Genomic DNA, 22,739 nt, shown 5'->3' on the forward strand with positions numbered 1-22,739 from the left:
GGGGGGGGGGGGGGGGGGGGGGGGGGGGGGGGGGGGGGGGGGGCTCTGGCGCCCCCTGCAGGCACTCGTGGGGTCTCCTCTCCATGCCCTCCACCTGCCAACAGCACCTCCTCCTTCTCTGCCCATTCGGAGTCACAGCTCAGGGGCGCTCCAGGGCATTCCCTGAGCTCCCACGGCGGGACGGTACAACCTTCTCTGAACACCATCCTTTCCTCACCTTCAAGGGGCAGGTCTTTCCACGCTTTGTTTCTAGAATGCAGATGCACTTTAAACTTGGAGAGAACAAATGTGGAAAATAGAGTACCATGAAGCAGGTGCTATCCTAAAGGTCCTCTCAAGAGGCCGTGGGAGGTTCAAGAAGGGGGCACTGAAAGCCATCCATGAGGGCGGCCCTGCAGTCCTCACTGCAATATCCTCAGCACCCAGAGACTTGGTTTGCTCCTCACCACATGTATTACCCTCTATTCTCATTGTCTGTTCTCTTGTCTTTCTCCCCTGTTAGCCTGTGGGTTTCTGGAAGGTGGAAGGCATGTCTTTCTGCTCTTTGGATTCTCAGTACATAGCACTTGGAACACAGCAAGTGTTCAATGGGTTTTTATGGAAAGAAAGAGAAAGGAAGGAAGGAAGAAAGGAAGGAAGGAAGAAAGAAAAAGAGAGAAAGAGAGAGAGAGAAAGAAGGGAGAGAGGGAGAGAGAGAGAGAGGGAGGAAGGAAGGAAGGAAGAAAGAAAGAAAAGAAAGAAACAAACAAACAAAGAAACAAAGAAAGAAAAGAAAGAAAGAAAGAAAGAAAGAAAGAAACAAACAAACAAACAAACAAAGAAAAGGAAAAAAGAAAGAAAGAAAAAGAAAGAAAGAATACATGTATTCTCTCCCTCACCAATCAGACTTTGGGCTCTTAGCTGTTTTTGTTTCTGGTGTGTTTCTTACCTTAGGGCCCTGTTTAGCTGAATTGTGTCCCCCCAAAAATCATAGGTTGAAGCCTTAACCCCCCTACCTCAGAACGTGAATACATTGGGAGATAGGACTTTTAAAGAGGTGATTCCGTTAAAGATGAGGTCTTTAGGGTGGGCCCTAATCTAATCTGACTGGTGTCCTTATAGGAAGAGCCTAGGACACACAGAGAGACACCAGAGATGCACCCACCCAGAGGAAAGGCCACATGAGGTCACAGCAAGAAGGCGGCCACCTGCAAGCCAAGGAGAGAGGCCTCGGGAGAAACCAACCCTGCCAGCACCTTGATCCCGGTCTTCTAGCCTCCAGACTGTGAGGAAATACACTTTGGCTGTTTAAACTGGTCCAGGGTGTTTTGTTATGGCAGCCCTAGAAAGCTAATTTGGGCCTGTATGTCCCACCCAGAGGCAGGGCCTGCTCAGGATATGCTGTGGTCAGCCTGACATGGTAATAAGGGTCAGAGAAGCCATGTGGGTGGCCCAAATGCTGCCTATCTACCCACACCACCAGCCTACAGAGTGAAGGCGAGCCCTACCAGGGATGGTGTTGTCCAGGAGAAAGCCCAGAAATCCGCCAACAAACATGCCCGTGGTCAGCAGCACCTGGATGACCTGGTCCAGCTGGAGAATCCCTAGAGTGAAGACAAAAGCAACAGGGATTCCCAGGGACCAAGGTCCCCACTGGCCCTGCCCCTGGAGCGGTCACAGTTTAGAAGACAGAGAATCACCTGTCTGGAGCTTCTCAGAGTTGTTATTCACCCAGCTGGGAATGGCGAGCCCACAGTAGATGGAGAAGCCAAAGATAAAGAGGTTCCTGGATGAGTTCATGTCCACATACTGCAGGAGAGAGGCCACCATGGAAGCCCAGAGCCATCAGCACCTGTTCTGCATAGCAATCTAACTCCCCTCCAAGTGCCCCCTGCCCTCCCACTGCCACCAGAGGTAGGGGCTACTGAGGCTGGGCTCTGAGCAGCACACTCAGTGGGCAAGCCAGGCCCCGATTCCCACTTGGCCCTGGGAGTTGAGTGGCCTGAACGACCCAGTTCAAACTGATGCAGTTTCTGTTTTTCAGAAGTTTGGATGCTTCTGGCTACTCCTGTCTTCCATTTGGAAGCCCTTGTGGTTTCTGGGACCAACGATTCCTTCTCCTCCACTCGGCCCCAGCCCTATTCCCTCCCTCTCAATCCCCTTGGGCTCCTTTCAGGAGATGCCCTGGCCGCTCTTCTAGGAGCACCTTGCCTCACCTGCAGATTGGAGATCCCCACGGCGGTGATGACCCCAAACATCACGAGGAACATGCCTCCGATCACAGGGGTTGGGATGGTGGCAAAGGCAGCCCCAATCTTCCCAAATACGCCCATCAGGAGCAGCAAGCAGCCAGCAGCGACCATCACCATCCTGCTCCCTACCTGCAGGGCTCAGGGAATTCAGGGATGAGATGCTCAGCAGGTCTCTGCCTTGCTCTACAAACGACACTCCAGGGAACTTGTAAGAGCCATACAACATGACCCCAAAATGGCCCCCCTCACTCTCACGTGGGGTTGGAAAGGATGAGGGTGTGACCTTGTGTCCTGGCCTCTGGCCTCAACTCGTCACTCACTGTTCTATCCCTGCCTTAAAGTCCTCACTGAAAATGCTCCTTCCCTGAGAAGGCTTTTCCAGCGAGGCAAAAGGTCTCTCTTGGAAGGCAGGGGCCCAGTGCTTAAAGATGGGCATGGGATGGCCAAGCTGAGCTCTGCCTCTAACTGGCTGTGTGACTTTGGGCACATTACTTAATCCCTCCAAACAGCTTCCAAATTTACCAGACGGAATGAATAACACTTACTTCACAAACTCATTTTACAAGGCCAGCGTTACCTTGATACCAAAGCCAGACGATGACACTCTAAGAAACTACAGACCAATATCCCTGATGAATATAGAGATTAAAAGTCTCAATAAAATATTAGGAAACCAGGGGTGCCTGGGTGGCTCAGTTGGTTAAGCGTCTGCCTTTGGCTCGAGTCATGATCTCAGGGTCCTGGGATTGAGCCCTGTGTTGGCCTCCTTGCTCAGTGGGGAGTCTGCTTCTCCCTCTCTGTGCATGTGCTCTCTCTCTCTCTCTCTCTAGCTTGCTCTCTCTCAAATAAATAAAATCTTTTAAAAAATATTAGGAAACCGGGGCGCCTGGGTGACTCAGTCGGTTGAGCGGCTGCCTTCGGCTCAGGTCATGATCCCAGGGTCCTGGGATCGAGCCCTGCATAGGGCTCCCTGCTCGGCGGAGAGCCTGCTTCTGCCTCTCCCTCTGTCTGCCACTCTGCCTACTTGTGCTCTCTCTCTCTCTCTCTCTGTTAAATAAATAAATAAAAATCTTTAAAAAAATAAAAAAATATTAGGAAACCAAATTCAACAGCACATTAAAAGGATCATATACTGTGACCAAGTGGGATTATCCCTGGAATGCAAGGATGTTTCAACATGCACAAACAATAAATGTTGATACACCACATAAACAAAATGAAAGATAAAAACTGTAAAATCATCTCAGTAGATGCAGAAAAAGCATTAGACAAAATACAACATCTATTCATGATAAAAACTCTCAACAAATTGGGTATAGAAGGAACATACCTCAACACAGTGAAAGCCATAAATGACAGCTGAGATGATATGATCTTATATAGAGAAAATCCTAAAGACTCAACCAAGAAACTATCAGCCCCAATCAATGAACCAGTAAAGTCACAGAATAGAAAAATCAACATACCAGTTGCATTTCTATAAGCTAACAACAAAATATCTGAAAAATAAAGAAAACAATCCAGTCATAATAGAATCAAAAATGATAAAATACTTAAGAATGAATTTAACCAAGGGGGTAAAGATCTGTACACTAAAAACTATAAGACACTGATGAAAGAAATTGAAGAAGACACAAATAAATGGAAAGATATCCTGTGTTCATGGATAAGACTTAATGTTGTTAAAATGTCCATACTACCCAAAGCCATCTATAGATTCAAAGTAATCCCTAACAAAAATCCAATGGCATTTTTCACAGAAATAGAAAAAAAAATCCTAAAATTTGTCTGTAAACACAAAAGACCCTGAATAGCTAAAACAATCCTCAGAAAGAAAAATAGAACTGGAGGCATCACACTTCCTGATTTCAAACAATACTCTAAAGCTATAGTAATTAAAATGGTATGATCCCGGCATAAAAATAGACACATAGACCAATAGAACAGAATTCAGAGCCCCAAAATAAACCCATGCATATATGGTCAACTAATATTTGACAAGGAAGCCAAGCATATTCAATGGGGGAAAGGATAATCACGTCAATAAATGGGGTTGGGAAACCCAGAGAACCACATACAGAAGGATGAAATTGGACCTCTACCTTGCACCACTCAAAAAACTTAACTCAACATGAGTTAAAGACTTAAATGTAAGATCTGAAACTATGAAAGTCCTAGAAGAAAACAGAGGGGGAAATCCCCTTGAAATTGGTCTTCACAATTTTGGGGGGTATGACACCAAAAGTACAAACAACAAAAGCAAAAGTAAACAAATGGGACTACATCAAACTAAAATCTTCTGCTCAGCAAAGGAAACAATTGACAAAATAAAAAAGCATCTTACAGGATGGGGGATAAAATATTTGTAAACCATCTCTCTGATCAGGGATTAATATCGAAAATGTATAAAGAATTTATACAACTCAATGATAACAACAACAATGACTTAAAAATAGGAAGAGAAACTAAATAGACATTTCTCCAAAGAAGACATCCAGATGGCCAACAGACACATGAAAAGATGCTCAACGTCACTCATCATCAGGGAAATGCAAATCAAAACCACGATGAGGGGTGCCTGGGTGGCTCAGTCATTAAGCGTCTGCCTTGGGCTCAGAGTCCTGGGATCGAGCCCCGCATCGGGCTCCCTGCTCCACGGGAAGCCTGCTTCTCCCTCTCCCACTCCCCCTGCTTGTGTTCCCTCTCTAGCTGTGTCTCTCTCTGTCAAATAAATAGATAAAATCTTTTAAAAAAAAACCATAATGAAATATCACCTCACATCTGTTAGATTCAGTTATAAAAAAGATAAAAAATAACAAGTGTTGGTAGAGATGTGCAGAAAAGGGAACCTTCGTGTGTTGTTGATGGGGACATAAATTGGCAAAGCCACTATGGAAAACAGCATGGCTTTTCCTCAAAAAATTAAAAATAGAATTACCATATGATCCATCAATTCCTCTTACATTTATGCAAAGAAACCAAAACTTTAACTTGAAAAAATATCTGCAACCCATGTTTATTGCAGCATGATTGACAACAGCCAAGACATGGAAACAACCTAAATGATGGATGAGTGGAGAAAGAAATGTGGTGTGTACGTACACACACACACGCACACACACACACACACACAGAGGAATAGTATTCAGCCATAAAAAATGAAACATTTCCATTTGCAACAACATGGATAGGCTTTGAAGACATTATGCTAAGTGAAATATGTCAGAGAAGACAAATACCGTACAGTACCATTCATATGTGGAGTCTAAAAAAGCTAAAATCAGGGCGCCTGGGTGGCTCAGTTTGTTGTGTCCAACTCTGATTTCAGCTCAGTTCATGGTCTCAGGGTTGTGAGATCGAGTCCCGCCTCAGGCTCCATGCTGGACACAGAGTCTGCTGAAGATTCTCTCTTTCTTTCCCTCTCCCTCTGCCTCTCCCCACCCCTGCTCACACGTTCTCTCTCTCTCTCTCTTAAAAAAAAAATAAATAAAATAAGTAAAAAAATAAAAAAGCTAAATTCACAGAAATAGGGTAGAGTGGTGGTTACTAGGATCTTCAGGGTGGAAAAAATGGGGAGATGTTCATCAAAGAGTACAAACTTCCAGTTAGAAGATGAGTAAGTTCTGGGGACCTAATGTACAATATTGTGATTATAGTTAACAAAGCCGAATTACACACTTGAAAGTTGCTAAGAGAGTAGATTTCAAATGTTCTCACCACAAAAAAAAGAAATGGTAATTATGTAACGTGATGGGAGTGTTAGGTAATGGTGGTCATCACATGGCAAAATGGAAGGGTATCCAATAAACACACTGTAGAGCTTAAACTTACACAATGTTATATTATAATCAAGTACATCTCAGTAAAGCTACGGGGGAGGAGGTGGGAAGGAAAATCCATGTGTCTGGAGTGCAGGGGGACAGAGAGACACATGGAAGATGGATGAAGAGCAAGGCAAGGGCTCCACCATAAAGGGCTGTAAGGGCCACAGAGAGGAGCTAGAATGAAATCCAGACACAAGGCATAAACAAAATGCGGTATATATCTTTGGAGTGGAATATTCCTGGACTGTCTGTGGACAGTCCTGGACATTCTGCTAAGTGCGATAAGCCAGCCACAGAAAGACAAATACTGTAGGATTCCACTTATATGAAGTCCCTAGAGTCGTCAAATTCATAGAAACAGCAACTAGAATGCTAGCTGACAGGTGCTGGGGATGAAGGAGAATAAAGAGTTGTTTGGTGCAGATTTCAGTCTTTATGTGATGCGTCTTTAACCACAATTGAAAGTATTTTTTAAGTATCTTTAAAAAGTGGCAACTACTGAATTCACTAATGCAGCAGCGATAAAGTAGCAGATCCTGCCTTTGCTTATTGTTCTTTCCAGTCTAAGAGCTTATTTATTTAAATGTCTTCCTGACAAGACATGCGGTAAGGATTTACCACATCAAAATACATTTTTTGGTTGTTTATAATCCTCATAAGGAACAAGAAACAAAGGCCTGCATCAAAGCTAATGAAAACACAGACCCGCCAATATTTTTATTTTAGCTCCCTGAGACCCGTGTTGGACTTTTGAACTCCGGATCAAGAAAATGACAAATCCGAGTTGTTTGAAAGCACTGGGTTTGTGATAATTTGTTGCAGCAACAGGTGGATGACAGATGCACGCACCCAGCCTGAGGTCACAGGCAGTGGACTTACCCTGGTGATGCCCAGCGCCCCAACGTTCTCGCTGTAGGAGGTGGTGCCGTTCCCTGTACCCCAGGCCCCCGCCAGAAGACAGCCAAGACCCTCAATGCCGATGCCACGGTTGACAGCGTGCCTCGGAGGGGGTGGGGCCCCCACAAGCCGGGCACAGGCATAATAATCGCCTACTGACTCCACCATCGAGGAGATTACCCCCGCAATGATCCCAAAGACCCCAGCCAGGCTGATGGTGGGGAGGCCCCACTGTCCTGCAAGAACGAGGCAGAGGGAACGTTAATCCAGAAAACAACAGGTGGCTGAGCCCATAATAACTTCTGTGCTGGAGGGGGTCTTTGGAAGGCTTGAAAGACCAGGCAGTGTATCTCCCAACCCCACAACTGTCCAGAGGCTTTGGCTTGGACTCCTGCCTGATCATTCCTCCCTGAGGGCCAGTCAGACACCCAGACCTTGAGGTCACTGTGCACAAAAACAGCCCCCAGCAGGGCCCCTTCCTGGGCAGATCTTGAAGCATTTGGAAGCAGAGATTCGTATTCAGGGAGGAATGAGCTCCACAGTCCACGGGGCCAGGCCAGCCCTCCCTGGACCTGGTTATTAATACCCCTGAGCCAAAAGTGCTGGAAAAGGCAACCAGAAGTGGGCTAAGGGATGGCCTTGACCTCATATTTTTTAAGTATCTGACTTAGAAATGTTCTAAGTCAGTCCAAGGCTCCCTTAGGTAGAATTCAACTAATCCAAGAAGACTCCCGAAGGTCTCGCTAGAAGGTCGAGACCTCTCTGATCTGCCTGCTCTCAGGCCATGGGTTCTGAGTATCATGGAGGAGGGGATGAGAAGAAGGTCCAGGAATGGGAGCCTTTGGTCTAACACCCCCAGAGGATTCTTAGGACAGCCCAAGGGTCTCCTCCTTCTCTTAGGGGTCTCAAATGGACCCCCTAGGGCCTGCTCTTCCTTGTCAGATCTTTTGGAGGAGATCTATCCCCTGGCTCTATTCAACTCTCCATTCAGTGCCCTTGACCCCACGGACAGTCCTGGAAAACACATGTCCCTGGCAGAAAGGAGTCCTATCTTCTCATTACCTGGGTAAGGGAAGCGAAACCAAGGAGCCTGGCTCAGCACATTGCCTTTGGTGTCAGTGCGGGCCAGGTGCCCATAGGCGGTGGGGGCTGTAGGAAGGGCGTTGGTGACTGTGAGCACGAAGCAGAGAAGCCACGAGATGCAAAGCGCCAGCAGCACCTGCGGAGGGAGCTCCCTTCACTACTGAGCCCAGGGCCCCAGCCCCTGCCAACACCTTCCAGAGGTGCTGGGCCAGGGAAGGAGGTCAGGGAAGCTCTCTGAAATGAGGAGATGCTGGGTTACTGGCCCTTGCAATAACAATAGCAATCTGTGTCATCATTAGCACATTAAAGACATGTAGGATATAAACTATGGAAAAACCTTGTGTCAAATAGAGGCAGAAAGGTCTAGCAGAATAGGCACAGCCCGGGTCCAAAGGATTACTGTCTGTCTCCCTTTCCACTGTTGGCTGGTCACATGACCTTGGATCAAACTCTCTGCGCCTCAGTTTCCTCATCTGTACAATGGAATGATAATCAGTGCTCTATAGAGCCTGAAGCTTTACTGATATTTAATCCCTGGTGGCAGAACCCCAGAAAGATGTATTTTTAGCAATGTCCCCAAGTGATTCTTGTGCGTGCAGAATGGTAGAACCACCAGCCCGCAGGGCAGTGAGAGATCAGTGAGATGTGGAAGTTTCTTTTTACAAGGTGAAATGTAGCTCACAATTAAATTAAACCTGAAAACGTATTGTGTGGTTGGCAGCCACACAAACCTAACACCGAGATGCAAATCCAGCAGAGGAGTATCTGAAAAGTGAGGGACCAGCGTTATCACGAGGGATCTGGATTACCCACGAGCCACCGAGAACTTGATCTGAGCAACTGGGTCCTCAGTTTTGTATAATTAGCCGTGAACCTTGCTATGGAGATGGCCCCAGGAACGTGTGACAAGGATGTCCCACACGGGTGCCCAGAGCTGCGACCTAGGGCAAGGTTCTCTGCTCTGGGGTGAGAAGCTTTGCGGAGTGACGGGGACGGCATTACACCAACAGCCAGGGAGCAGTCGCACGGCCGGCGGGGCTCCCCTCGGCCTCCTTCTACAGCAGAGGAGTGGGGGTCAGGGAGGAGAGACCCTGCACACGGGGAAGCATTTGTTTTGGGAACCTACTGGGAGTGCGAGAGGCTGCCCTTCACTCTCCGGGGGTGAATCCACTAAGAAGGGAAGAGAGCGGGGGGGGTGCTTCTTACCGGGAAGACCTGAAACAGGTAGAACTTAGACATGTGACACTTCTTCTTTCCTCCATAAACTGGCACGGGCACGGCGACATTTTTCAGGTACTGAGAAAACAGTACGATGAGGAAGATGGTCCTGAAACAGAAACAAGCCATGCCCAGCCTGGCAAGCTGGGGCTCGTCCTGAGCAAGGGTCCAGGAAGCTGAGCCACCATGCATTTCTGGGACGGGGTGGCCGGGCCGCACTGGGAGGGTCCCCAAGGAGGCAGGCCCCATCCCTGAGACGGTGGGCTGGTCCCTTCCAAAGCTGCTGGTGGCTAGAGAGGAATACCAGGGAAGGGGGGCTGTTACTCCTGGCGGGTCAGCAGCTGGACAGATCCCAGCAGGTGGAGCCAGTGAGGCCGGAGTCAGAGACTGTCTTCTCTCCTGGGTCATTCTGCAATTCCTAGTCCTCGTGGTGAGACCGTCACCGCAGCGTGGATGAGCATGTCCAGTGCCAACCCCAAGTCCCTTCAAAGCGCTGTGGAAATGCCTAAGGCCTCTTTTTTCCCTAAAGCCTTCCTGATCCTCCCCGTTGGCTGTCATCACCCCCTGCCCTGGACCATGCAGGGCATTCTATGATGCTCATCATTGTCTCCTGGTGTCATAGCTCCTTGGACCCGAGGCTCATCTCTCTCCTACACTATAAGATTACTGAGAGCTGGAGCGATGTCTTTGCACCCTTCCCAGGTGCCCGAGGTTTACAAACATTGGCTCAGTGAAAAGCTAGCAGGCAGAGGACCCGCAGTATCAATGTTTTATGAACATTAAGTATTCTTATATACCGCCTGTCATCAACTTATGGTTTCTGAGGACTAATAATGTAATAAATAGTAGTAATAATTAATGGTAGCAATTTCACCACTTTTTAAGGTATCATAATGTTTATGAAAGTATCCGTAAACCACAAGAGTTTGCCAATATCCAGAACACATTATTCCTACTGGCTAATCTTCCACCAGAAAGAACTGAGCTGACACTCCATTCCCAGAGAGCACTTACATGGCGGCAATCCCCCAGTGGATTCCAGCGTTATTGCCTGCAGAATCGAAGAGAGGCAAGGCCACCAAGGAGATAGTTGGAGCGATGGTCAAGGGGCCAATGAAGCGCATGAGAAACCCAATGAGGCCTGAGAATCCCACTAGCATCTGGACACAGGAAGCGACCATGATAGCGCCCTGCAACTGAAGACAAAAAGTACAGCTCAGATGCCTTGAAGCTTGCAGAGACTGTGGGCCTCAGCCCAGTTGCAGCCATCACGGCAAACCCAGCTGCGCAGCCCACTTCTAACCCCGTCCCCCCCACCCAGGTGGCACGCAAGAGGCAGTGTAGGATCAAAGCTGAACCCCAGAGCAACAGAGGCAAGGAGAGCCCTGTTCTTCCTCCTCTCTCCGGCTCTGGATTTCCAACTGCTTGTTGGACATTTTCACTTCATTTGAAGATTTTCAGGAAATAGCCTTCAAAAGTATTTACTGGTCATAGTGATGATGATGTTAACTGACATCACTCCATAGCGTTGTTGAACCTCTTGCGGCTTTATTTTTCTGTGTTCCCACTTTCTATTGCAAGAGATGGCAAAATTTTTTTCCGCCACATAGTGAATATTTTAGGCTTGATGCGCCATATGGGCTCTGTTGAAATTTTTCAGACAAGATGTGAACAAATGAGCCTCGCTGTGTTCCAATAAAATTTCATGTGTAGACACTGAAATTAGAATTTCATATAATTCTGACACATCATGAAACAGTAAGTAGTCTTCTTTTTCAACCATTTAAAGTGTAAAACCATTCTTAACCTGTGAGCTATATAAAAACAAGCAGCAGGCCAGATTTGGTTCATGGACTGTAGTTTGCCAACCCCTGATCGACTGGACTTATTGAATTTACTTAAAGCCTCCTTTCTTACTCTTCTAGTTTAGATGTTATGCATTCCATTTTATCCCTGATAACTTTTCCTTGTTTTAAAGTCTGCTCTTTCTAAAAGTCATAGAGCAACTCCTACTTTCTTTTGATTAGTGTTAGCATGGTATATTTTTCTCCATCCATTTACTTTCAATCTCCATGTGTCTTCATACTTATTATTTTAAAGATATTTATTTATTTGAGGTGGGGCACAAGCAGGGAGAGAGGCAGGGAGAGGGAGAAGCAGGCTTCCCACTGAGCTGGGAGCCCGATGCTGGACTCGATCCCCGGACCCTGGGATCATGACCTGAGCCGAAGGCAGATGCTTAACTGACTGAGCCACCCAGGTGTCCCTATGTGTCTTCATATTCAAAGTAAGTTTCTTATAGACAACATATAGTTAGGTTGTACGTATTTTGTAACCACTCTGACAGTCTCTGTCATTTAGTTGGTACATTTAATCCATTGACATTCAAAGTGATTATTGATATAATTGGGTTAATACCTACCATACTCATCACTGTTTTCTATTTGTTGGCCTTGCTCTTTGTTCCTATTTTTGTCTTCTACTCTTTTTGTGGTTTTAATTGAGCATTTCATTTTTTTTCTCCTTTCTTAGCATATCAGTTATCTTTCTTTCTTTCTCTCTTTCTTTCAACTTTTTTTGAGTGGTTGCCCTAGAGTTTGCAACGTACTTTTACAACTAATCCAAGTCCACTTTCAAATAACACTATGCCAGTTCATGGGTAGGGTGAGCACCTTATAATAACAAAATAATCTTAAATCCCTCCTTCTCGTCCCTCATGTCACTGCTGTCACTCATTTCACTTATATCTAAGGACACATAAGTAGGTACATAAAAACTACCATGGTACTGAAAGGTGAGGTTTGAACTGGTCTAAGGTGTTGAAAACTGAACTTGCCTTCTCTTCCCAGTTTTCTACTTTTTCTGCTACCACCATGTCCTTAAAATAGAACCACTGTTCATTTTCACTTCCCCATTACTTAAAGCCCAGTAAGTAACGACCTTCCTATTCGTCCTATATTTGCATAACCTTCACTGGTGGCTCCTAGAGTGATATAGAGTTGGTGTGCTGACCACCAGTGGTTTCAATCCTTGAGATGTGTGTGGATAAATATAACTCAGTAAAACATGGAGAATCTACCTTAAATTCCATTAGGCTGGCTTGGCAAATTCAACCAATCAATCCAATTCATGAAATGAGGTTGAAATTTGCAAGAACTTTCTCCTACTTACAGCGCTGGTGAAAAACACTGGACCAGCAGATGGAGCTCAACTACCACAGATAAGGCTCTGGGTTTGGCTCACTGGGTCGGACCCTTGGAGGTAATGTGGGAAAAAAATAGTGGCAACTATTGTCTTAGGGCAAAAGGAATCTCTACCCTGGGCCCTGGGTTTCAGAGCAGGAGTTGGCAAACTTTTTCTGTAAAAAGCCAGAGAGTAAATATTTTCGATTTTGTGGGCCATGTGTGCTATCACATACTCTTTAAAAAACAACAACAACAACAACAACCTTTTAAACTGTAAAAACCAGGGGTGCCTGGGTGGCTCAGTTGTTAAGCATCTGCCTTCGGCTCAGGTCATGATCCCAGGGTCCTGGGATCGAGCCCCACATCGGGCTCCTTGGTCTACGGGAAGCCTGATGCTCCCTCTCCCCCTCCCCCTGCTTGTGTTCCCTCTCTCGCTGTTTCTCTCTGTCAAAAAATAAATTTAAAAAATCTTTAAAAATAAAATAAAATGTAAAAACCATTCTTAGTTTGTGAGCAGTTAAAAAAACAGACCTCAGGCTGGATTTGGTCGCAGAGCTGTAGTTCTTCTACTCCTTTAAAGGACTTTAAAGGACTCTGTATATCATAACCACAAAAATAAACAATAAAGGTATTAAAGAAAATATGGTGTCTCTGCCACTTGGGATCCCATGTTTAATGCAAGTACAGCATGACCCATATCCCTAAACACTTCCCTCACTATTAATACCGTTCGAGCCCCAGGGAAATTATTTTCCAGAACTCTTGCCCAGTGTCCTCAAAACACAAGGTAACTGCTTCTGAATGCGCTGCAGGTTTGTGAGTTGGGCTATGTATGGTAGGGCTGGAGGCAGATGCTTCGTTAGGACGCAGGAAAGATTTGAGCAGAAGTCCTTGGGTAAGAGAAGAGACAAACGAACTTGTCAGATCTTTCTTCTTGGATAGGATGCAGGCAAGAGACTCCTGCATGAGAAACCCCAGGGTTCAGCAGGTCTGCGCCGAAGGGAAACACTGCCCTGGCATCTAGCAGAGCAGGGTGAGGAATCCCCACTTCTTGTTCTTTGCTTAGGTTTAATTTGGATTTAACGAAGCCAAATATGGGCTCCCCAGGGGGACAGCAGAAACAAACAGATAAACAAACACCCACAAGCCACGCACGTGTTCTGTGATTCATTCTGTTGATGGCATCATAAAAACAGGCTTCCCTGAAGAAGCACAGCCTAATTTGGAGAAGGCGCTACAGCGCATGGCATTCTGAGATTGACCAGGCTGCCCGGCAAAAATCCAGGGCCCACCAGCTTGACGAGTGAAATTCTTAGGCATATCTTGGTCCAGAGCTACCATGGGATTGTTCTTTAAAGATTCAAGAGCCTGGTTAACTCTGGGTCCACCCCGAGATAGATAAAAAGGAAGCACAGGGCTTGACGAGATTGCGGAGGTACATGCACTTTTGGCCTGTCTATCAGAGCACAGGGGTGTGCAAAAAGGCTGCTTTTGAAAGGGAAGAAGAACCGCAGAAGGTTTGGGCTGAAACTCACGGGTTATGGCTCAGACAGATCTGTGCCCTCGCAGCCCAGTGTTCCCTGACATATCGCAGGTGTTGGTAGTAGAACCCACGCCGAATGAGGACGGACCCCGTCAGAAGCCAGGAGCTTCCGTTCTGCTGTGGGGCTTCGGGTGAGGCTGGGGTCTGGAGCAGCTCCTCCTCCCCTCTCCCCCTTCGACAGACCATTACTAACTAGTCTGCACTGTTTGGAATTAGACCACTGGTGAATGGCACCAATAACTCTAAGTAATCAGAGATCCCAACCATATCTCGAGTGAGGCCAGAAAGACATTTAAGTAAGGAAGGACAGATCAACAACATTCGCTGATTAAAGGAAATAGTTATGGGCGTGTGGGTGGCTCAGTTGGTTAGGCGTCTGCCTTTGGCTCAGGTCATGATCCCAGGGATCCTGGGATTGAGTCCTGCATTGGGCTCCAAGCACAGTGGGGAGTCTGCTTCTCCCACTGTCTCTCTCCCTGCTTGTACTCTCTCTCTCTCTCTCGCAAAAATGAATAAATAAAATCCTTTTAAAAATTTAAAGGACATAGTTATGGTCGGGTAAAGAAAAGGCAGTTACATGGGAGGGGTTCCTAGGATTCATGAGCCAGTGACAATCCCCCCCTCCCCTGGGACAGACACTACCTCACAATGTAACGTAACTCTAGAGTTGAGTCTCACCCTGTGAGTCCCTAAATTCAGAAAGACCGTGTTGGAGCCTTGCTAAAGGTGCTGCTCACCTAACTGAGAAAGGGGGAGGCTGTTAGAGTATTTAACATTTCCACAGAAGACCCTTGGTGGAAGAAGGAAAGCAAGTCTAAATCCAGCCAATGGGCTGAGTTATGTGTGATGCAGCTGACTACGCCCACATAGATGCTGGGGATTGCCCCTGTGGGCTTGGGGTGCGGCCAACAATTAGCAGTTTGGCCTGGCAAGTGGATCATACAAGTATCTATTGAAATTTTACCTTGTGTGGGACAGGAGTTTATAGTTAAATCTCAAATACAGGTGGCTCATGGTGATGTCCCGGAGTCTTAAAAAGAGGAAGGAAGTATGACTTTGAATGTAGTCACAGGGCCCACGAGTTGATACCTTGGGCCACAAACCATGCGCATGCGGGCTCCAAACAACATAATGCCCATCTCCATCTGAAGGTACTTGCATTGCCCAGGATGGTCCAGATTGTCAACAGCAATGGGCACAGTTGCCTTTGGTGGGAGAACAGGAGGGTGTACGGTCCAACATGGAGCTGGCAGTCTGCCTACGCCTGACATTTCACAGAGTATGGAAGGATTTCATGTTTTTTTAAAACTGGTATTGACAGTGTTGCTGGTTTGACCTTTGCCTCTTCTGCAACTGAAGACCCGGCCCAAACTACTATAAAAACGGCTGGCCACCCAGAATGCCCACCAGCATGAAAATCAACATCTGTAGCAAATAGCTCAAGGACTACTTGGCCTCCCTCACCACGTGAGCCAATTCCTACAGTACATCTCCTCTTGTGTGTATCTCTATATCATCCCATTGGTTCTGTTTCTCCGGAGATCCCTGACTGGTACACATACGCTATGATTCAACAATTCCACTCCCACACATGTCTATTCGATGGAAATACATAGAGAAGTTCACCTAAAACCAAGTACACAGATGTCCATAGGTATACTATCTATAATAGCCAATAACTGGAAACTACCCTTAAACACAGTTCAGGTAACAGCAGAATAGAGAAGTAAATTGCTGTATAATTATATAATGGAATGCTACTCAGTAGAGAGAATGAAGAGTCTACCCCGACATATAACAATGGGGAAGATTCTTGTAAAAATCATGTTGAATAGGGGCACCTGGGTGGCTCAGTCGTTAAGTATCTGCCTTCGGCTCAGGTCACGATCCCAGTGTCCTGGGATTGAGCCCCTCATTGGGCTCCCTGCTCAGCGGGAAGCCTGCTTCTCCCTCTCCCACTCCCTCTGTTTGTGTTCCCTCTCTCACTGTGTCTCTCTCTGTCAAATAAATACATAAAATCGTTTAAAAAAATCATGTTGAATGAAGAAAGCAGGCGCAAACTAGTATGTACTGTGGAGTTCGGTATAGAAAGTTCAAAACCAGGCGAAACTCATCTATGGTGTTAGAAATCAGGTCAGCGATGATCCCTGGGGGAGGGGTGACTGGAAGGAGGCATGACGGGGCTTCTGGGGGTGGTGGTAATGTTCTGTTTCTTGATCCAGGTGCTGGTAACAGGAACAAGTTCAGCTTTAGGAAATTTATTGTGTTATTTTCTATATGTGTTAACCTAAAATTTAAAAGTTCATTTACAAAGGTACAAGTGCAGACTTTGGAAGGAGGGGAGAAAAAAACAGAACTAGAGCACGATTATCAAACATATAGTAGGAGTGTGACATTGTCCCCTACACCCTCCTTGCCCCGTTACCTCTCGGATCCTCTTCTGCCATTCCTCAGTGAACTCAGGAGAGCTGGTGTTCACCAGACTGGCATTGAATGTCCACTCAGGGCACTTCCAAGCAGGCAGGGAGAGCATGGCCAGGGAGGGTGCCACAAAAGCAAACGTCCCTCCCTGGAGAATGGGCAGCCTGGAGGAGGGGAACGAGGATGTAGTTACCCATGAGATCTGTAAGCCCGGGTTTGAAACTCAGCCCAGCGGCAGTTCTTTAATCCCAAGCCCTAGCTTGATTTAGACGCCATGACCCAGCTGGTCCCAGTATACAGGGAGCTCCTGCCACGCTCCAAGTCAGACCCAGGAACCCTGCCAAACTTTGGACAGGGGAAGACAGGCAGACTGAACCCCAGTCTTGGAGAGGCAAACCCGGGAGGCGCTGGGAAATGATTTGGAGACAGCACAGAGCTCAGCAAGCATGTAGAGTGCATGCCACTGGGTACCCTGGTCCCAAAGAATGTTCCCCAGAACCCAGGATAAAAGCATAGCTCCCATGGGGAGTTCTCCCACCAAGAGATGCACAGCCTAAAATCTGGGTTGTCAGACTCCTTTGTGTCTTCAGAAATGATCAGCAATCCCAGACCTTGACCTTCAAGCCTCTTTTTTATCACATGGACAAAACGGTTTTTAGGTCAACTATCAAGGCAAGTTCCTTCCATCCAGGCCCTTCTTACTCCTGCCTGGCTTCTCCCTCTGGCCTCTGGGAGAACTTCTAGAACTTTCTTCCCTTTGAGATAAACGCAGCCTGATAAGTCAACCTCCAGCAATCCTCTCTTATTAGATCAGAGGCTATCAAGGCTAGCCTAGTCTGCCCGCCCGTGACATTAATATCAGGGGAATGGTGGTGCAGAGGCAACCCCAGCATCTTGATACACCCACTTCAGATACTTTTTTCTTCACAATACAAGAAGGGTATTTTTGAACTCAGAATTACACAAAAACCTCTTAAAGGATTATTCTCGAGAATGACTGAGTACATCCTATGTAACGAAAATATAAATTTGATGGAAGAGTTTTCCTGCCTAAGTGGCCTTGGTATCTTGGCTGAACATTAGAATCGATGATGCCTGGGCATCACCCTCAGACAAATTAGTGGGCTTGTCTAAGAGTGCGCCCAGGTATGGAGTGTACTCAAAGCTCCAGGGGATTCTAGTGTGCAGCCAGGGTTGAGGACAACTCATCTACATCCATAAATCTAGACCCATAAGGCTCCAAAGTAGAATAGAATACATGCTAGTATGGGTATGTGTGAATACTTTTTTAATTTAAAAATTATGAATCTAAATATCTGGACAGAGAGGGAAACATGCTCTACTTAGATCTTTACAAAATCCCCTTGAGCTTTAAAATGAACATATAAGGGGCGCCTGGGCGGCTCAGTTGGTTAGGCGCGGCTCAGTTGGTTAGGCGACTGCCTTTGGCTCAGGTCACGATCCCAGGTCCTGGGATCGAGTCCCACATCGGGCTCCCTGCTCAGCAGGGAGTCTGCTTCTCCTTCTGACCCTCTCTCCTCTCATGCTCTCTCTCTCACTCTCTCAAATAAATAAAAATCTTAAAAATAAAATAAAATAAAATGAACATATAAGCCACTGTATGTGGGTATAACCAGAGTTACATAAGACAGAACTTGTGTTTTAATTTTTTGCTATAATTCCATATGCACATTGCACTCATTCACCAAGTGTCTACTGAGGATCTGCCCTGTGGTGGGCAGTGGCTGCCATAATATTGAGGACACCATGGTGAGTGAGACAAAACTCCCAGTTATATTCTAGTGACACACATCTCAGCCCTCGTACTAACAAACTAACCACTTCCAGTAACTTACTCTCAAGGATTACTTTAACACCTCATGATGAAACTTACATACAGTCCGCCATGTCTGCCATGTCCATTCTATTGGGTTCCACAAGGACAGGGATTCATTATTTTTCATTCCCATCCCTCCAGTGCTGAGCCTGGTACCACAAAAAACCTGCCAACATTGGGTTCATCATTTTATTTTTTTAAGTTTACTAGGCATGGAATGAAGTCCTAACAAATGTTAAGTTGCATTTCATTAAGCTAGGAGAGATGTGCACTCATTTGTGTGATGTAATGTTTGTTCTCTCCTTATCTATAAACTGTCTGCTCATTACATAGGGTTTGGATACTATCAAAATATATTTGTAACAATTTTTATGATAGTGAGCTTTCTTTTCATTAAAAACAAAATGCTTTCTGTTACTGTATGTAGGAATTCGTCCCCAATTCAGAAATTATTAAAGAGAGCATTTCAAAATTTTCAAGTAGTTGAGTTCCTTTCTAATTCTGTTCATATTATTTTCTTTCAAGATGATTACATGTTGTTGGGATAATATGATACATGGACTTTCTGCCTTTTGGTGATTGCTAAGTATCTTTCATGTCCAAGAGCAAGATGAATTTTTTTTTCATTTATTTGCCTCAGGGTATTATCATGCTCTACCTTTAGGTTCACACAATGTATGCGTAAATTTTTCCCTTGTTAGTTTATACTTACATCTTCCAGTTCCATTTTCTATCCCTTTCTGCCCCATCCCCACCCCCATTTTGTTAGGTATAACTTTTTTTTAAAGATTTTACTTATTTTAGAGAGAGAGTGCAGGAGCACAAGCAGGGGGAGGAACAAAGGGGAAGGGAGTGAGAGGGAATCTCCAGCAGACTCTGTGCTGAGTGCAGAGCTCATTGTAGGGCTGGATCCCATGACCCTGAGACCATGACCCAAGCCAAAACCAAGAGTCAGACACTTAACCAACTGAGTCACCCAGGTGCCCCAGATATAACTTCTTATCAGTACCCTTTTGGTAGATAGATGAGAGCAAGCAAGAGAGAGAGAGATCTACATACACGCCTTGCATTTCTGCTAGCTCTTCCTTCATGCATGTCCCTAGTATGTGTATAGGGTATGTGCACTCAGTACTATTCTAGGCTTTCATTGTTCTATGTATGTCTTACCTTTGATGGTGACCTTGATGCATATCTCAGTGTTCTTTTAAATTTCCTGATAAATTTTATCTGCTACCGTGATGGCAACCCCTATATTTTTTAAATCTGCTCGTGAGTATGATTCACTATGATTCTACATGGGCCTTCTGACTTAAATGTCTCTCTTATAAACTATAGACTTTGATTTGAAACCAACTCAACTTTTTAGATCTGGAAGAGCCTCTTGAACCATATCCAGTTTGGCCTCATCATTTTTATAGGTAGAGGATCTGGGCCCAAAGTCATAGAGTTAACCAGGAGGAGCGCTCAGGTCTCCCTAGCACACTGATGAAGAGCACGGCACAGACCCACGGCCAGTTTAAATCTGGCTCGCCCTCCTATCAGTTGTGTGACCTAGGCATGTTGCCCAGCTTCTGCAAGCCCCAGTGTCGTCTTTGATAAAATAAGAGTCCTCCCCCCAGGGAGTAGCCGTGAAGATTAAATAAGTATAAATGTGTGGGCCAGTGCCTGGGGCCTGTAAGAGCTCACCAAACAGCAGTAATTGTCATTACTTTATTACTCCCTCTGAGTACTTCCTGAGAAGGAGGTGTACGTTATGACATGACATTTTCTTTAGTGTTTTCTCTTACAGATGTTATATTGTGGGCTTTTTTTTTTTTTTTTTGACTGTTGTCTGGCATTCTCATCTCTTGCAGGTGGGTTCTCTAAGATTTGTTTTCTACATCCCTTGTTTTCTTTTGTGTCGCTGGAATCCGTGTGCTTGGGCTGGTCCAAGGCTGCATCTTTGTGTTAATTCTCCCCTTGCTCCGTGGCCCATTGTACTCAGCCCTGCAGGGAGCACAGCACCACCCGCACAGAGCTCCCAAGCCTCCACTCCACCCCTCTTCATTATTTCTTCTGTTCCAGTTCTTTTTTTTTTTTTTAAGATTTTATTTATTTATTTGACAGAGAGAGCGAGAGAGCACAAGCAGGGGGAACAGTAGAGGGAGAGGGAGAAGCAGACTCCCCACCAAGCAGGGAGCCCGATGCGGGGCTCAATCCCAGGACCCTGAGATCATGACCTGAGCCGAAGGCAGACGCTTAACCATCTGAGCCACCCAGGGGCCCTCTTCTGTTCCAGTTCTTAAAGTAGACACTGTCTCTCTACTGTAGGGGCTTGTGTTAACATTTAAAGGTTAATGTCTGAGGCACAGCTGTCCGCATGTGAGGTCACAACACATGTCCGTTGGGATGGAGTTGCTGCTGTTGGATCTACTCATCACTTTGAAGCTTACTGCTCTGGTATTGTTTTTGGATCTATTTCAGAGGTCCCCCTTCCCTGGTTCTTTTTGGTTTTGTTACATTTGATTTGAAAGAAGTGATCTGACAATGTCCCACAAGTTCCAACATGCTATGTATTAACTTGAGCCTTTACACGTCACCTTGTGTCAAATAGGATTTAAGGGGCTTACAAATATATTACAATATAGTAAGGACCTACCACTCTATACTCAGACCATCCAATTTCACTTTCCAGCTATTCCTCTCCCCCTCCAGGCCCCACTTGCTACACACCCAGCCTCATGAACCTTTGCAGGAAGAGCCAGTCTGGGCTCAGATGGAGTGGGATCTGGCTGCAATTCTCCATTGCAGCCCTCACAACATCCCGTAGAAAATGTGGCCAGACTCTCCCTGTGCATTCTACTCCCTCCACGCTTCACTGTCTCATCTGGATGCTTGAGTCTGAAGAAGAGAAGATGCCCCGCCGTTCTTCTTTACAACAATGACTTGCAAGTTTCCTAAGAGGTTAAACGTCAAAATCTGTATCTTAAAAGCCTTAACGGGATAAGTATTTTGGGTTGGCAGAGCCACAGGAATGTGTCCCCGGGGCTACTATTAACATCTAAGTTTACATAGTGTTTTAAAGGTACAGAGCATTTTCATATAGTTATCTCGAGAGCCCTTCAGGGTGGTGACACTGCACTGCCTGTGCAGGAGGAGACTGGGGGCGGGGGAAGGAGTGGTGGTGGGAGGTCTCAGCTCAGAAGTGGGGAAACCCTGATCAGAAAGGCTGAGTCACGTGGCCAAATTGCAACAGTGTGTTTGTTATAAAAACAACTGATAAAAAGACCTGAGCTAAGAACAAACTAGAGTTTAGGTTAATGATTAGAGGATACATTTTTCTTCTCTCTTTGTAGTCCCATTTTAACCGATAACCAGAAACATCTGCCTTTTTGAAAGTAGTGGGAAGTTCAACTCCCATCCTTCTCTCTGAGCTCTTAGGTACACTGCTGTTGAAGAAAAATGTATTCATGACCCTGGTTAATGACATTATGATGACTTTATTCAAGAAGACTCCTACAATGCAGTTCTGTAGTAGGGGAGAGCGATCAGCCTTAACTCTGAATACCCTAAGAAAAGGTGGGAATTTATAGCCCAGGAGCAGGGTTGGGTCAGGAGCTGGAAAATTACTAAGACGAAAGATCAGGGATAAGGCAGGAGGAGGTGGGGAAATCCTGCTGAAGGCAGGCCAAGGTGATCAGACATCACTTGAGTGATGATAGAGACTGAGGAACCCAATCAGATATGGAGGGTGGGGATTCTAACTATACTGAATTAGCAAGATTCTTGCTGAAATTGGAAAATGCAGAGACCAAAACAAAAACTCAAAAGACAAACCTAGTGTCTGATGGATTTAAGACAGAATGGTCATAGTTGAACTTGTCCTTTAGACATTTTGACTACATAGATCTCTTCCAGTTAAGTGATGAATGAACAGAAAACCCAGGATGACTTGGGCTTGAAAAAGATCCTGCAGAAGAGGGGAAATGTTTTCCTGCCCTGAAGATTTAGAGGAAAAATTTCCTCTAAGAAGCAAGTGAAAATTGTTGAGTATGCTCAAAAAATATAACAAAGGATACAGCTGCATTATAGAATACCTTGGGATAATAGATTTTTTAAGATGTATTTATTTATTTGAGAGAGAGAGAATGAGCATAGGGGGGAGGGGCAGAAAGAGAGAGAGAATCCCAAGCAGACTTCACGCTAAGCACGGAGCCCAACACCAGGCTTGATCCCAGGATCCTGAGATCACGACCTGAGCCAAAACCAAAAATCAGATGCTTAATCGACTAAGCCATCCAAGCACTCCACTTGGGATATTTTTAAATAGAATTCTAAGAGAAGACATATGATGACTTAAATAAATGAGGCATGTACCATGTTCCTTGAAAGGAAAATTCAATATTATAAAGGTGTCACTTATTCCAAGTTAATCTTTAAATGTAATGCAACTGCAATCAAAATCCCAATGAGAATATTTTATTTAATATAATGATTTAAAAATTCATCTGGAAGAATTTA

At 45.5% G+C, this 22,739-nt stretch overlaps 1 protein-coding gene across 2 annotated transcripts in view; it reads right to left on the minus strand.

Annotated features, from left to right (window-relative positions):
- The window catches only part of LOC112810900 (solute carrier family 23 member 2-like), a 49,734-nt gene that overhangs the window by 3,849 nt on the left and 23,146 nt on the right, over positions 1-22,739 (minus strand). For both annotated transcript variants that reach the window (XM_025854771.2, XM_073899237.1), the window contains 8 exons: positions 16,407-16,566; positions 10,268-10,449; positions 9,242-9,362; positions 8,015-8,171; positions 6,935-7,188; positions 2,196-2,360; positions 1,680-1,788; positions 1,488-1,583 (listed from right to left, as the gene is read on the minus strand). In XM_025854771.2, coding sequence (XP_025710556.1) covers positions 1,488-1,583; positions 1,680-1,788; positions 2,196-2,360; positions 6,935-7,188; positions 8,015-8,171; positions 9,242-9,362; positions 10,268-10,449; positions 16,407-16,566 — 1,244 coding nt within the window. The remainder of the gene's footprint in view (positions 1-1,487; positions 1,584-1,679; positions 1,789-2,195; positions 2,361-6,934; positions 7,189-8,014; positions 8,172-9,241; positions 9,363-10,267; positions 10,450-16,406; positions 16,567-22,739) is intronic.

Source organism: Callorhinus ursinus, unplaced genomic scaffold (assembly GCF_003265705.2).
Source record: "Callorhinus ursinus isolate GAN/ISIS: 27379988/994484 unplaced genomic scaffold, GSC_fseal_2.0 scaffold12, whole genome shotgun sequence".
Lineage (NCBI taxonomy): Eukaryota > Metazoa > Chordata > Mammalia > Carnivora > Otariidae > Callorhinus > Callorhinus ursinus.